The 17569-nt window shown below is 38.3% G+C and overlaps 1 protein-coding gene across 1 annotated transcript in view; it reads right to left on the bottom strand.

Annotated features, from left to right (window-relative positions):
* lrp1ab (low density lipoprotein receptor-related protein 1Ab) overlaps positions 1 to 17569 on the bottom strand; it is an 89050-nt gene that overhangs the window by 58026 nt on the left and 13455 nt on the right. The window contains exon 2 of the mRNA XM_057319234.1: positions 9502 to 9624. Coding sequence (XP_057175217.1) covers positions 9502 to 9624 — 123 coding nt within the window. The remainder of the gene's footprint in view (positions 1 to 9501; positions 9625 to 17569) is intronic.

Raw genomic sequence — 17569 nt, 5'->3', positions numbered from 1 at the left:
AGCACATTTTAATAATGTATGTAGTTTTGAAATATGGAAGAAAATATAGCTGCTGGTGACTATTATGACTTTAACGATAGTCAAACACAGAAAAAAGAAAAGCACTCACTTTCTTGACAATAAAAAAAGAAAAGCACTCACTGTCCATACATTACTTTATATATTGTATTAATCTAGTACCAGCTAAATGCTAACAAAATGTTAACGTACTGGGGACAAAAGGAAAACAAAAGTAAAAGGAGCAATGCTGGCACACAAAATGGTGTTTTGTGAAGAAAGGAAATAATCGAGGCAGCCGGATGTTCTGAAAGAATGGATTGGGGGCAGAGCTCTGTGATCTGTGAGTGAACTGGAAGTCGTTGGTCGTTTGCTAACAGGAGTTCACTCATACAGGCGACGACTGCTTCCTTCCTGCAGTGCCATAGACACTCTGAAGCACATGCACTAAAAACATCATCATAAAATTCAACAATTTACCATAAAATAAAAATTATTTTAACGTGATCATCAGTTTTCATGTGTCTTGTCATACTGTCAGTCTTTTATATTGCCGTTGAATGACTTTATATCACTCATGAGATTTGATTTTGTTGAAATTCAACAGACACTGGACTGGAATGGCCACAATACATCTAGAAATGATCATTTGAAATAAAATTTTGAAATGATTTCTTTCTTTTTTTTTCGCGGCTGTATTTCATGTATGATGTTAAGATATCGAATATGGAACACATGCCATTTTTCTTGATCTTGGAGATAAAATGTGACCCAATGAGGTTTACTCAAATAACCTGGCTGCTCCCTCTGTGCAAGAACCAAAACAAGAGCTGAAGGGAGAGCGGGATAAAAGGAGAAACAGGATGTGAATGTAAGTAAACACACCACAAAGCCAGAAATCATGACTACTCAGTTTCCTCCATAATAGGTAATGCAATCCCCTTATTCAACCAACAATGAGAAGGAATCTGGATTAAGACTATTTGCAGCTCCGTCACCAGATTTAGGTTTCATTCAGGCCATGAAACTGCTCACTGGACGTCTAACAAGTTACTTAGAACTTCAAAATCTTAAATGACTGAAAATTTATTAAATGAAGAATCGAAGTGAATGCAAATGAATCAAATCAAACTCAACTGAGTCGATTTGAATGACACTGAACTGAATCACTAAGCACAATCTACCAAAATTCCCTATTAGCATTAGCAACTGTGAATGTGATACTGAATGAATTTAATGATTTTTGACTGAATAACAAAAACTGACTCTGCATTCTTAGCGGAGTATTGTGACTTTGAGGTAACCTGGGCTCATGTTGTCAAGATGAGCTCTATTTAAACACTTGAGCAGAGCAGCAGGGAGTCTAAACACCATGCGAGCAGTCTGTATGCGTGTCTAAACTCGGCTTATCCTAACCTTACCCTCAGTTACATAATGACCTCCTATTTGGCTTCCCTGTTGTGCTTTTGTTAATTGTATGTGTGTGAAAGACGCACCATTTCCTCCCCCCACTAAAGCACCCTGTCACTGCTTCACTTTCATTCACGCTGCTTCAAGCTTCAATGAACACTTTGCATATTCGCAAACCCCTTATATTGCACCGCTTTCAGTGCAAATATCTTTGAGACTCTTTCCCGGTGCATATCGCAACCATGCATGTCACGAAAAATAAACGCAACAATGTTCAAGACATGTGCATGTTATATTTTAAGAATCATGAATAATTTATTTCTCGTTCTAAACAGGAAGCTTAGGGGCAGAACGATACAAATTGGTCTTTAAACGAACTGACCTTGACCTTCCTGGTTCTTCTCCGCCACGGTGGAGTCTGTTTTCTGACACTTAATTTCAGGCTGTCTTTGATCAGCTCATTCAGGGTCAGCGATGACGCATCATTAACCCGGCGTGCCTTTACGAACCTTCTGTTCGCCGTTCCCAATAACAGCGGAAGGGCATTTTAACAGATGAATGGGGTCAGATGAAACGCACATCTGATCTCTGTCTCTGCCGCCCAGAATACTCATTAAACTCTTCGGCTACCAAGGTCGTTCTTCTACAGACCTAACCTCTAATAATTCATTCATAAAATGTGTATTCATTCACAAATTCTGTTACACTCCTGAACATATGATCTCTTCATCATTTATGAATTTTTCCTACGTTTATCCTAAGGTGTGCTGTCAATGTTCATGCTACTGTTTATTCACTGTCATGCCGTTTAAAACCTGTATATGACTCTTTTCTTCTGTGGATCACAAAAGAAGATATTTTGAGAAATGTCTAGTAGTTTTGTGTCCATACAATGAAAGCCAATGGGGGTCGGTGTTGTTCGGTTAGCAACATCTTCTGCAACAATGTTCTGCAGAAGAATGAAAGTCATACAGTTTTGAAATGGCACAAAGGTAAGTAAATGATAAAAGAATTCTCATTTTTTGGTGGAATTATCTATTACTTGAAATGATTTCTACACAAAGGTTAAGATAATAAAGCTTATTTCTATTCTACGGTGACTTACCGTATTAAACATCAGACATTAACAAAGTATCACGATCATTAAAGAATAGTTTTGACAAAAATGAAAATTCACAATTTACTCACCCTCATGTCATCCCACATGGCATAAAAATAAGAGATAATTTCAGCGACTGTTTATCTGATTTTAAAATGTGCTATTTTGTTTAGGTAAAATGATCATTTTTGTTTCATTCTGTGAACTACTAACAATATTTCTCCCAAATTTCAAATTAAAAAAAATATATATTTTTTTTTATTTGCAGATATTGAAAACCGAAAAAACTGGCAAAAATAAAAATAAGCCCTCAAATACTGCAAAGAAAGTTGTTGAACTAGAGGTTTTCACGGGTTCACTTAGAACCAAAAACACAAGGTTCGGATCTAAAATATTCACAGGTGCCTCGGACACGGGTCAGGTATAATATTAGTGTCTTCGGATCTCGGGTAAATTAAAATAACCAACTCCCCTCTGGCGACATCGCGTAGCTGGATGGTAAGGCTAATTTACGTTGAGCCAGACCTGTCAATCAAGAAAACTGGATTAAACTGCATCTTTATACTGTTTTGCGTCTTTATCCTGAGTTTTCTGTTGAGCAATTTGCCAGAGTTGCCAATTGCAACAAGAGGAGCAACGATTTATTGCCCTATCAATTTCGTTTTAATTGACCTATTTAGTTTTTCATATCCACTGGTTACAACTGAAAGACGAATTGTGAAATCACAATAACACAAAATATAGGCTAATGCGTAAAATAAACGAAGCAGCGAGCCGAACTGGTTACCAGGCCACTGGGATTTGATGGTCAGGCTGGTGTGCAGGGCTGCAGACACACATACGTCGAAGACGTTTACAGTCGGGTCCAGTCCGGTTCGAAAAACATTTACGCTGGGTCGGGTCGGACTCGGGTCTAACTTTATTGGGTCTGTCTCGGGGTCGGGTCTTTATTTTAAAAAATATAATTTATGCACGTCGGGTTCAGGTAAAGTGATTTGGGTCGGGTAAAGATCTTTGGACCCGAGAAGACCTCTAGGTTGAACCACTTCAGGTGAACACTGCTCACCATCCAGTCCAGTACTATCTTTCTGTCGTGATCATTCACTTTCTGCTCATGAATGTGTAAATTATAGAAACAAAAGCATTTTGTTTGACCTGTTAGACTAGTGGCTATTGAGAACACTTTTCTGGGTAGCTCTAGAAGAACATCTATAATTTGTTTATTAAATAAAAATGATACCAGAGAAGTTTAAAAGTTAAAGAATCTTTAACTAATGTAAAATAGACTTGGTACATGATTTTCAGGATAAAAAAAGAGAAGTAATGGTTACCTTGTTTTCTGCAGTCAATATTTTAAAAGAAAAGCAGTTGTGCACTTTTTGCCTTTTGTTTTAGTCTCAGAAAATGTTATATTAATATTTTAATACTTTGTATTGGCCAATATAGAGGTTAAAGGCTTCCAATGTTAACAAATTGCCGGTTATCGATATCGGCCAAAATGTACATATCGGTGCATCCCTAATTTGTATGTAAAAAAAAAGTAAAAAGGTGATCGGCTCGATTTTTATCAGTTTTCATGTGTCTTGTCATGCTGTCAGTCTTTCACATTTGCAGTTGGATGAGTTTGTCTCTCCTGATGTTTGATTTTGTTGAAATTCAACAGACACGGGACTGGAATGGCCACAAAACATCTAGAAATGCTGATTTGAAGTGAAAATTAGCAGTGGTCTCTTAACTTTTCTGCGGTTGTATATATTTTATATATTATAAATAAACACATTTATTTTCTATACATACATAGGTCCCAAAATTAAACTGTAAAAAGCACATACATCAAAAACAGCATCATTAAAGTAATCCAAACCACTCATGAATAAATGTGTTTCGAGGCAAAACTATAAAAAAAACTGCAGAAGGTCTGGGATTGCATGAGGGTAAATCCACTACAAAAAATACAGTTTTAAGTGAACTATTCCTTTAGTCATCAAGATTTTTTACACCGTTTCGGCAAAATTATCAGTTGACCTCTAGTAATCAAGGACAAAAATCACCAGGGAGACCAAACCAGCATCTGCAGGTCGCATGTTTGACAACCTTTTCCCAGTTTAACCAATGGCTGTAATGATGCAGACAGACATCAGTGTTCTCGGGGGAGGCCGTGGGTGGTAGAAGCTCTACACAAGTGCAAATTACACTGACTAATCACTCCTCCTGGACCATTCAATCAAAGACTCTGTAACAGCATCAGAATGTGAAAAGACGGCATTTACATACACACTCAGATACATGTGAGCCCACACCGATTGCTCTCCTTTCCCCAGAGCTTTCTGGAACAAGACTGCTGATTCACAAAAACATTTGGCGCAGTAAGCGTCTCTTTAAAAAATCTTTCTGTAGCCCTAAAGTGACCCACATAGATGAAAGTTTTTTTCTCTTTGCGTAGCTTTTCTGAACACATCTGGTGCTGTTTGCTGCTCCCAACCACAACCATGCTGGCCATCAAAGCATTCTCTGATATTCTACAGAATGAAAAAACATTCTTGTTGAATGCTGTTAAAAATAAATAGCAAACCAGGCGCAGCTAATTCAAACCATCACAACATCATTTGTGTTTTACAATACCACAATATAGGACGTAAAAAAGAGAAACTGTGTGTTGCTCAAATATGCTGTGTATGTAGGAAGCTGGCTGGATTTTGGGACAGAGCCTAAATACAAAACAAAAGTCAAGAAGAATGAAAATAAAAAGAAAGAGAAACAGCAAATGAGAGATGGTAGAGATGACAATTTTAAAATGACACAAAGAGAATCAGAGAATTGTGTTTTTGATTCAGCCTGGGAAAGATGACTCAGATGAGCTTCACAAGCATGCAGCGTGATGTCCTGACACAGCCAAACTGTGAGAATCTGTCTTTACCTCTGGAAGATAATTGCAGCTTGGGTAAGACACCTGGGAACCGCCGTATAATTAAGATACAAGACAATGAAAAAGCACCGTGACTCACACTTCTTACAGAAGCTCAGCATAATACGCATAAACTTTCCTAAAGAATCAATTCTACATATTTACAAATAACAAAAACATTATTGGAATCAGCATGGGTCTACATATTTGACATTATCTCAATATATTGTCCACAACCGCATAACAAATATTCTTAATGTTTAGTGTATATTCATTCAAAACAGGTATAAGATTTTAAAATTAATATTATATTTTAAATGACTATTTTTTATCTTTTAAAATTAACCAATGCCTAATTCAAATATCACATTATCTTCAATATCACACCATTTGTGCTATGTTTTTTTTACTTTTTTCATCGGAAACCTTCGTTCATTAAAAAGCCAAAGAAAAAGTTGACATTTAATAAATTTAGGTTATTTTGGTAGAACAAAAAAGCATCAATTGATCAATAGCAAAGTGTATTCTCCTCACACATCTGTTATGAATATTTAGCAAGTCTCTTTGTTTTACCCCCAACATGTGGATTTACCGAAATACATCAACTCTTGGTGTTAACAACAAAAACATTATGCTAGATATGGTAACATTATGAGAAGCAAAATATTTGTAGTGCTTTGAACTAAAGATTTTTCTAAGATCCAGTGCATTTAAAATGGCGATAAAATCCAGGAAAGAATTCCGGATTTCACTCCTCTCTTATCTCTGTGCTTTTCTAATGATATACTGACCTACTTAAAGTCATAAACAAGTCCTATATTGGGCGAACGGAGCTGCCAGGCTTGTTGAAATCTCTCCCAGAGAGAAAGTGAGACAGAACGAAAGAGAGAGAGAGAGAGAGAGAGAGAGACAGCCAGAGAGAGATTTATAGTGTTCCGGCACCACACTATTGGTTGGAGCTGGGTCTGTTAGTTAGTAATTAACCTGACTAGAAAGATGAAGTTGAAAACAAGAAACTTTCGAACACACAACACACCTTATGACCATACGACACACCTACGAAAAGCCACATCAAAACTTTTACGATATATGGTGTTGCATGCTGGGACATCTGGCAAACAACACCTACTGACTCTCAAAAGACTTTAACCATAAAACAATGTTGGTTAAGATCAGGATGAGACATGACACTAACTCTGAATTTACATATACATTCTCATTTGATATGCTGACAGCTGGTAATGATTTTCTCTCGGATTTGAAGCGCTGGAAATGGCTGTAACAAAGAGGATTGAGTGTGTAATGTGTGTAATTGGCAGAAACAGATCAAGATAAATCAGAAGGTCAGAGCTTACGTTTAATGAAAAGGCCTCTTTGTCTGTTCAGCCAAACTGCATTAGCAGCACTGAAATTATATTAGTGGCACTTCTCAAATGGCACATGGGAGATCACAGCAGAAAGTTTGTTTGCGGGTGGAAAATACTTTGACGTTTATGTGCTGTCAGTTCTTAAAGACCCAGGAACTACTAGCTCAAGTGATGCAAGATGTCTACTGTATGTTAAGGGCCGTTTGTTTTGAAAGCTCAAATTTTAAAATTAAAATTTTATTTTAATACTAATACTAGCATTGTTGAGTTTTGTCTTTCTTCCTGTAAAGTCACCCAAAAATGAAAATTCTGTCATCGTTTACTCACCCTCTTGTTATTTCGAACCTGTAAGGACTTAATTTCTTCTGCAGAACACATCGACCGATACCGATTATTGGCGATCGGTGCATCTCTAATATACATCAATCATGAGTACAGCATACAATTTCCATAGCATCAATGACTGTATAATGACAATGTACTGGTACCAAAGAGAAACAAAGTGAATAAAGAGGAAGATATTATATTAATATATAATATATTTTTCGCTGTGAAATTAGCATAACAATGAGGGGTCTGAATGAATCCAGTAAACACAGGCATGGACCGTGTTTACATGGACTTTCCTGAATCTGCTTGCGTAATCTTTTGCTTATTAGCCTGTGAGGACGAGTAGCCGTCCTCAGTTACAACACAGAAGGTTGTGTGTAAACGCTTACCTACCTCTGTCTGTTCTCCTGCTGGACAGTAAACCACCAAACAAACTGATGGTGAAACCATCATGGCCGCCCGCTGTCAGAGTGTCTGGCTAATGTGACAGATGTGAAGTGAAGCGCTTCGGAAGGTCTGTGTGCTGTAAACATTTAGGTCACTCTTAAATGACAGGAGCCAGGTTTCTGTTTTTGTGTATTTGAGATGAGCTCACACGCACAGATCACCTGGTCAGATGGGATGGCATACCACGAGTCAGACTAAACAGAGCCTTTTTAATTAGTGCCATCGCTCTGGAGAGGCACCCAGCGGGTATGTGTCTGCGCTTGAGCCCCATACGCTACCCTACATAACACATAATTACATATACAAGCTTCTATTTCAGTCATCTGTACTGTTCTATCTTCTGACAGAATAAACTATAAAGCAATTAATAAATTATAAAGCGGCAATCTGTAACTTTTGCCTCTAGATCGCCATCTCTGTTTGAAACATAAAATTACAGGTTACTTTACGTAGTTATCTTTACGTGGGTCTAGAGATGTAATGGTATGAAAATTTCACATCACGGTTATAGACAACAAAATTATCACTGTTATCAGTATTATCGTGATTTTGTTGCAATGTGCTGGAAATATCCAAAAAGTATTGATACCAAGTTTTATATTGATGTGACTTGCTAAGAGCACTTTGTGTTGTCATGAGGGTTGTGCGCTATGACTAATTTGACAGTAGTTTAAACGAAAGTTTTGTAACTGTGTAGTCGACTAGTCTAAAACTAAGAATGGCCTAGAACGCGATCCAAAAACTTTGCGTAGGGCCTACTACGTAATACATTTTAAAGACTAAAGAATTTAGGCTATTAATCAAACTGTTCATGTCCAATATTTAATGTAGCTAAAACAGTCATATGTGTTCTATTTTCCTTGCGTTATGATCATTAATATTTCTGCATTTGCTGATGCGGCGACCCTGACTGGATCGTTTTAGGGGCTGCCAGAAGTGACGCGATGAGCATTTGTTTGTTTTGGCTGGTCTGTGTCTGGGCTTAAAATATGTAGCCTATACAAAATCCATTTTATTGTCTCCTTTAAGTCTGTTTTTTCGGACTCTAAAAGTTCAATTAAATTTTAGTAATCAAATTAAATTAAAGATGACTTTAATACTTTAATAAAAGTGTGTCTATTACACTGTCGTGAGTAATCGGATGTGCTTTAGGACCCAGGAGACAGCTCCAGTCATAACAGCGAATGCCAAAGAAACAGATAAGAGTTGAAAGGAGCTTCAAAATCATCAGTCTGTCTAAAGAAATATGAAGTATTTCATGTGTTTCAGTATATCTATATTTCCTCCAAAATGCACATTTTGGACTTAAAGCCCTGTGATCGCAAATAAACGGGAGCAGACAAGGATGAATATGTATCTCATATCAATAACATTATTTTGCTTGTTTATTTTGCACTCCTGACATAAATGAACGAAACCCGCATTTCATAATGCGCCTCTGTTATACTGTACTGTTGGCTGACGCTGGACAGTATTTACCGTTAGTAACGATAAGTTGGTATGGTTTAATGATAACTAAAATCTGGCGTTTTTATCATGGTTTATCACAAAACCAGTTATCGTTACATCCCTATGTGGGTCTAATGACACCTGACATTTTCTGCAAAATCGTACCCGAAAGCTCAAATTCTAAATCATTATTACAAGCTTAAAATTGCAAATTTGGGACAATTTCGAACATTGATTTCTTATTTTGTTTCTTTTTCACACCCCATAAATATAAAAATTCAGCAGCTCTATAAGTACCAGCACTCAAAAACCCCTCTGCACGTCTGTGTGTCAACAGGAAACAACCGTTATACCAAAAAATTTTATCTCCAACTGACTTCTGAGTTTCTTATGACAAGCCACAACTGGTGTATTACAGCTCTGCCGAGATAAGCCAATCATAATAATTTTTCCTGTCATGATGTCATGCTGAAAAAGTGTGGGACAGGCACACTCACAGATATCTGCAGCCTCATCAGAGCCGTCGGGACAGTCTTTCTCTCCATCACATCGCCAGCCTTTGGAGATGCAGGTTACCTGGTCTTTACAGACAAACTGTTTTGGACTGCATGTCTTCGGAACTGAAAGAGAGAAAGAGAGTGTGAGGATGTATATCAGAAAGTCAAGCCTTTCTGATCACAACAATTCACACAATTGTGCCATAATGATGTTCACAACTGCGAAACTTTTTTTATTTATTGTTTAGTCAATTTTGGGTAAAAGATGGAAAAACATGTTTTTTTAAAAGGGATAGTTCACTGGTAAGTTGTTTGGTTACAAATGTTCTTTAAAATATCTTCTTTTGTGTTGTGCAGAAAAATGAAAGTCATTTCGGAGGTAGAATAAATAACTAAAGAGTTTCCATTTTTGGGATAACTACCCATTTAAGCTGTTGTGGATACGATTTGTCTAAAGCAAAAGACGGATATTCCAAACACTAAAAATCTAGATCGGCATCAGCCATTGAAAAACCCACAGTGGTCGACCAGCAAATGGTTCAGCAAGTGTAATTTTCGGATACACCACTCAGGAAACATAGCAATACCTCAATGAGACTGAACTGAACTAAGTTTTGGGAAGAGAAACCCAACGCATGCGGTCGCAGGCTTTGCTGAGCCTCCCATTCCTCATGCCAAAGATACTTGGTTTTAACACAGAAGTACATCTGGGTCACCCGAAGTTCACAACCAGGCTTTATGTTACAAGAAGCCTCATCGAAAAGCTGTAACATTAACCCACTTAATTCACCATAGGTGCTTCAATGCACATTTTTTTGACGTCCTGCCCACAAACAGTGGTTTTCTTTTGCCTTTTATAACCTGAGAGATGTTTGCTCTCTTTTTATTACTGGTAGGCCGAGCATGCGTCAGTTCTGTCTAACCCCAGGGAATCCGGCATCCAGGGGAGTATTTTTGCTCAGTCAGTCTGATGAGATTGTTGAGGTAAACCACAGAACCGCCTCAGGACTGCGGGCGATCCGGCGCTGGCCCTCTGCTGACACCGGCCCACTCGGCCAGAAGTCAGAGATGCACCGCAGATGTAATTAAACTATTCTCAGTCTGTCTGTCCCTCCGACCACTGTACCCCTGTAAAACACTGCAGTTCCCATGTCAATACTTCCATGGGTGCGGCCCAACAGCTGACCACAGGCCTTCTCTAAAGACAATACACAAATGAAACTGCAAATCCAAACGTTTGTTTTTTTTGGCAAAATGTTAGAAAACTCAAGTACTTAAGGACTGCTAAAGCATTGAGCTAGGCTAAAACAAAACTTCATTTTTCATTTATTTATTTATTTGCCAAACCCTTTCTAGCAGATTTTTGTGTTTAGAACACAAATGGTGTTCCTTTCACAGACTGACTCCTTTATTTCAGCCAGTCAGTGTTTCTGCCAAGTGTGTCCCAAACACTACAATGACTACAATGACCGTGGTGGTGGTACACTGTATTTCAAGGAGCAGCGCATTGATGAGGACAGCGTTAACTATCTGATTGTGATTCTCGGCAGGACTCCCCCGTCCCTCTCCAACACTTACCTCCCTGCACACTTGGCAGGCGCAGAGGTGTTTCGGAAAGAGAGGCGGAGGAAAGCTGTGAGGGGGAGAGGATGTGACTGCAATCGAAAGAGAGAAGGGGGATGTGTTTAGCGCAATCACGTCTCTGTACGTTTTCAAAAGTGCTGAGAAAGCCAGACGACTGCTTCTGTTCTGCAAAAGACACTTCTCAACCCGTCTCCGAGTTCTGTTATATGGCGTAATTCACGGTAAAGTGAAACAGTGGGTGGTGTTTCTGTATGTAGTTCATTGAAGCTTGGATATAATGTTCCTAAAACGGGAAATTAAATTAAAATTTTAAAAATAAAAGAAAGCATCTACTGTGTATGTGTATTCCTACCATAGTAGGGAAAATGCTTTATACATTTCTTCGTTCTGTTGAACACAAAAGAAGATATTTTGAAGAATGTAGGAAAGCAAACAGTTCTGGGGCACTTTTGACTACTTTCCTACGATTGTAGTCAATGGTGGCCAAGAACTGTTTGGTTACAAGCATTCTTTCAAATATCTTAATACTTGGAACAACTCGAGGGTGAGTAAATGATGACGGACAGAATTTATATTTTTGGGTCAACTGTCCCTTAAATGTGATCCACTACATGACAGCCAACCAGATTGATTCTATGACGCTATAAACACAGCGATTGGCTTTTCCAAGTGCCAATAACTAGGTCATTCAGAGCACTCAGGCTACTTCCCGAAACCAAACACAAAAAACACAGCACGTCTAAATTTAACAAACGTTCACACAGTGACGCCAGGTGACCGCGATGACAGCCCCTGACTCTAATTGGAGGTTGTGGGGTCGTTAGGGGAACCGAGAGCTTTGGACACTTTTCCCACAGAGCTCACCTTCTTTCAAAGCTCACTGAAATATTTCAGACAGAGATCCGGATTGTTAATTCAGACCCCTGCTTTTTCCAAAGGCCAAGCCAAACTACTGACAAGTTTTTGAAGGTGCAAATCCAAGGGGACTGTTAATCATTGCAGAGCATCTGGGTGCATGGTGGGGAATGAAGAAGGCTTTTATTTGTCCCTCCGGGACGGCACCCAACTGCAAACATCAGAAGCATCCCAAAAAGGTACACTGGCCAGGCCTGCACACTACAGCAGCAGCAAGTTGTTATAACAAATGCTGTTTCTACACAGAGATTGAGAGCAAACTAGACTCTGTAAATCATCAAAAGACGAGTTTAGAAAAGTATCTGAATTAACACAATAGAACTGTCATGGGGACTAGGAGAACAAAGGTTCTTTAAAGAACCATCTCTTTCTTACTTTTAATAATCTGAAGAACCTTTTGTGAAACAGAAAGGTTCTTCAGTTGTTAAAGGTTCTTTATGGAACCTTTATGGTTCTCTATGGCATCGAAGAACCTTTTGAAGCACTTTTTTTAAGAGTGTAGGTACAGAAAGACATGAGGGTGAGGAAATGACTGTCCCAAATCTTTTAAAATTGCAATGTATTCTTCTTAAAAAGTGTTTTGCATCTTCTATTCTGTCCATTTAACCAGTTTACAAACATGTCCTGCGATGTTCATTTTCTGGGACAAATCTCTGTGGTGTATTGAGCAGAAAGAGGCCAGTGTCTAATGAGATAAAATTACAACGAAATGAGGCTCAAAACCAATCATTTACACATTACTTTTCTCTGAGCATATCCATATACCCTCTAGGCTGAATGCAGGATGAATCGCATGCTGTATTTGTCAGAGATGAACTGTATCAGATGAAGGAGACCATGTCCCAAAACTGTGTTCCTGCATATAGTAATAGTCAAATGAACTCAAATGTCAGTGTATGCAACATAGAGTGAAAACCTGTGTAAATTAAAATGGAAAAACTGCCATCCTTTACCAAATAGCAGCACATTCCCATGTGTGTGGGGATAGTCCAAGTCCATCTAAAAATATTTCATTCCGTCTCAGTGCCTTTGGTCCATATTGCCTTCAACTGTTTGAAGACAATGTTGTTTGATTATCAAGGTTCTAGGGGTGGGCGATATACTGGTAGACACGATTAACCGGTGAAATAAAACTACCGCGTGCTTGTCAAATATGAATCATGTGTATGTGAGCTCATTTTACTAAAGAAGGATCACAGTTTTACCGGATGAACAACGCGATGCGATGCGCTGCATGCATATTTGTTTAAAACAATGATGACACATGATTCCTTTACAAGTCCGACGATGTAACCAATGGGGAATATATTCATATTTTCAGATTTGTTACGTTTGGAGACTAAAAGTGCTAATGGATGTTATATATTGCGGATGCTCGGCATGGAGAATTTATCAGTGCAGGCCCTGGAGTCTGGATTTCTGTGTGACGCGTGGTTTCATAATACAGGCATGATGAGCTTTTATACATGTCCGGATCTTTTGTGTTCTGCACAAAAGAAAGTCATACAGGTTCGGAATGAAATAAGGGTGAGTAAATGAAGGAATTTTCTATTTTAAGTTTAACTATCCCTTTAAAGCTGTAATCGAAATCGAAAATATTGAAATTTTGAAAACCTAAATTGTAATCATATTCCTTGCTCATAGAACAAAAAGAGTTACTTTGGTCCCAGGACTTGAAGCCAAGATTTGAGGATTTTAAAATTGCAATTGTTAAGTTGTACTTGGCTAAATCGAAACCGCGGCAGGTCTTTGGTTTATTTACGGAATACCTGGAATGTCGGAGCCCCTTTACACATCAGCTGTAAAGCATCAGACAAGCAAATTGGAAAATATCCGTTGTGCAGAAACTCAGGAGCCCTGTGCACTCAAATGAAAGTACGGACTGACTAATTCTTTATTTACTTTTATTTATGATTCTGTGGACACCTCTTGCTAATGCCGGAGGTCTCTGCCATGATTTATATAACAATGACTAAGCCATTAATGGTATAATCCATCAAAAGTGCTGTTTAATTACAAATCGATGTCATAATCAAATAATGATGAGTCGTGTGTAGTTTAAGCCTTTTTGTTTCTTTAAAGAGTACATTCCTCAATATTTTTAAGGGCTTATTTTGGTTTATGGAGTGTCCGACAACAAGTTTATGTACATACATGATGTAAAAATACTATTATTTCGTAATAATAAGCAGTTTTTATTACCTTACTTCTTGACTGACTCTCAAATGATTCGTTCCGCGATTCATCTGTGTAATCTCCGCCTTTCCGCCAGCGTAGTCTGATCTGATTGGTCAGATAGTGTAGTCTGCTGTGATTGGTCAGATGGTCTAGTCTGCTGTGATTGGTCAAATGGTCTAGTCTGCTGTGATTGGTCAAACGCGTTCAGCATGTGTCGCAAATGGACCGCCTATCATTACTGCTGTATTACGGTTTGCAGGTGGTTGGATATTAACAGTGTATAGAGAGAGATGGCGTCGATTTTACCTTACCAGTTCGAGCCCGAGTCTGACGAATCATTCTTTAATCCTTATACAGATGCCAGTAAGAAAAAGGACTGTTTTAGACACTTCTCTTGTAACAGTTAGTTATCACGGCATACAGTGTACGGTGTTCGTATCTTCAGATGTTATTATAACTATAGTACACCACGCAGTTCTTGAAATAAAGACTTTGCGAGTTAATATGGTTGAACACTTACATTAGCGCAACGAGTTTATAGCTAACGTTAGGTAAACAAACAGTAACAACCCCAAAAATAACGGTAACGTTAGCTAAACACAGACATGAGATAACGTCACACAAATTTAATTTTAAGTAAAGACAAAAATAAAGAGTCACACTTACAGGTTGTGATTCGGTGGAGCTTACAGGTCCAAATAAAGTTGGTATTGCAACATCTTTTAAGGAAAGACGTTTAATGTATCCTGCAGTAAAGGCGCCAAGATTGATGAAGCAATCTTCGGTAAAATGACGCGCGCAAAGTAAAACGTTCGGTTTATACTCCTTTGGTGTCGTTTGAAAAATAAATAGTAACCATTTTTTCCTCAGAAGTTCTTCGTCAGAATAAGACTGACTTAGTTTCACTACATAGAACACAGCTTCTCTTAGACATGATGCACACGTCACGAACGAGCTAGTACAGTGTTTGGGGAGGAGAGAGTTAAGTTTTCGCAGTCAGTAGGCGGGGATTTTTCTAGTGACGTAGGTACATTGTGGTTAAAGATTCGGACAGGTCATGGCTTGTTCGCGTGATTCAGAGTCGATTACCTTTTTTATAAGCTAATAACTTTGTTATTCGTTCACCTTCGGATTTACAACTTGGCAGATTGCTTACATTCAAACACGGCAAAATTAAACACTTCATGAAATGTATTTTTTATGATCTCGAGGAATGTACTCTTTAACAAAAGATTACACTTCTCTCAACTTTAAAAAAGAAAATCAGAGTTAAAAAGCATTAGTGACATGTCATTTTTGGGTACGCTCTTCATTTATCCAAAGACGTATCTCATCTGAGGATCCCATTCGGACAAGCCGCTGCCACACTACCTTCACATGTCATGGCGGCAGGGAGGCCAGCTGTGCAGAGCGTGACCCACTTTCCGGCCCTCAAGTCTCAGCTTCCCCCCACTTGGCGTACCGCCCCTCTAAATCATCTCCAGGCCTCGGCCACACATTCCAGCACCTTTTAATTGATTTCATCTGTAGACTCGTCCTCTGTAAGGACATGGGCTTGTAAAGCCAGGTCCTTGGGTTTAGTGGGTCTCTGGAAGCCACTATCGATTTTTGAAACAAAGTCAAACTGAAATGACAAGTACATGGTTCTACTTGGCTTTACAATGCCTGAAGATTCATGAAACACTGTGCTTATTCCTTATGAAGGAATTCCGTTATGCAAGCAGTTGCATTCTCAGGAAAATTCCTGAAGGTCCTGTTTGTAATTATAAGTTGTCGATTGTATTGACTCAAGCATAGAGAGAAAGAAAAATCATGGAAAGACATCGGAGGCAGAGCTGTTTCTCATCAACTCGCACTGCTTTCCTCCCTTTAGGAATGTCCGCCTGCCTCACAGAACTGCAGGTGACAGAGGAAGCTAAACATAAATTAATAGAGTTAACATTACATACTAAACAATAAATTAATAAATACTTAAAAGGAAAGAAGAGCTGTATTTTGATGTGTGTGACAGTTAATGGCCACAATGTTGTATAGGCAACAACGGCCGCTTCCGTTTCCTGTTAGTATGTCCCAGTGCATGCATATTGTTTTGCTACAAACTAAAATGCATATACTTTTCCATGACAAAAACAGTATACTTTTAGTGCATAGTATAGACGGTTTCATCTTAACAACATAAACAAACGTTACTGCGCATGCACACTTTTGTGAGCCCATCTTAACTTCCGGTACACATTCACAAACAGTAGAGCGCCTTTAGATTATTTCTGATAACAATCAAAAGAAACCGAGAAGAACCATTACTTAGTTAAACTTGTCTCTCCAATATTTTGAATTTAGATACCAAGCTCAACCGCCAGATGTCAATGTACCATACGGTTTCTATAAATGCGTCAAAACTACAGGACCCAATCAACAAATTGTTTATTTAATAAAATTAACATACAACAAAATTCAACAAATTGTTTATTCAATACAATTAATATACAGTAAAATAATCATATAAATTAATATTAACAAATTAAATTAAACATAAATACTTATATTATTAGACATTAGCCAAACACAAACCGGAAGTTAACTGAGGGATGAAACAGTCTATAGGCAAATTTGTACGCAGCATTAACGTTATTTGCTAATGCTAATACTATCAGTTATAATCATTATAAAGTCTTTTCTCTTATCAATGGATTGTGATGAATTGTTTACACAGACTCTGAATTGCAGCCTTAAGTTTTAAAATCAATACTTAAAAGTCAATCTCAACATGACCAAGTGTGCACATAAAAAACACCAAACATTCCTGCTTGCACCCTCACTAAAATGTCCAAGCACACAGACAACATTAGGGTGACCCTATGAGCCATTTCTCCCGGACGCGTCCTTGCCAGGATTTGGGTGCGTCTTCTGGGAGTCGCATTTGTTGACCGCATACGTCATCGAGGTTCTCACATTTCAGTAAAAAAGAATCATAAAATTAACATTTAACATTGCTTAAGACGTATAATCATTGTAGTTCATTGTAGTCATTCTTACCTTGAAATATAACGGCTGCCTTTATAAAATAAAACCTGAAATAATAAACCTCGATGACATATGCGACTCCCGGAAGACGCATCTGAATCCTGGCAAGGACGCGTCCGTTAGAAATGGCTCATATGGTCACCCTAGACAACATGGGTGTTAAAAAACTGACGGCAGAGATGAAATCAAGATCAATTTGGAAGGAAGCTGGTTTGGGAAGATTACAGGATGAATGGCGTTTACTGTTGCTTGATTTGAATGAGGCACCAAATAAAGTTAATTTAACTAAATAACAGGCTCTAATGGTTTTGGCCGGATTCTCAACAGGACCTCTTTTCTGTTCCACAGTAGCACACTGTTGCATTTC

The sequence above is a fragment of the Triplophysa rosa genome, linkage group LG21, assembly GCF_024868665.1.
Source record: "Triplophysa rosa linkage group LG21, Trosa_1v2, whole genome shotgun sequence".
Classification (NCBI taxonomy): Eukaryota; Metazoa; Chordata; class Actinopteri; order Cypriniformes; family Nemacheilidae; genus Triplophysa; species Triplophysa rosa.
This window is presented reverse-complemented; position numbering and strand designations above follow the sequence as displayed.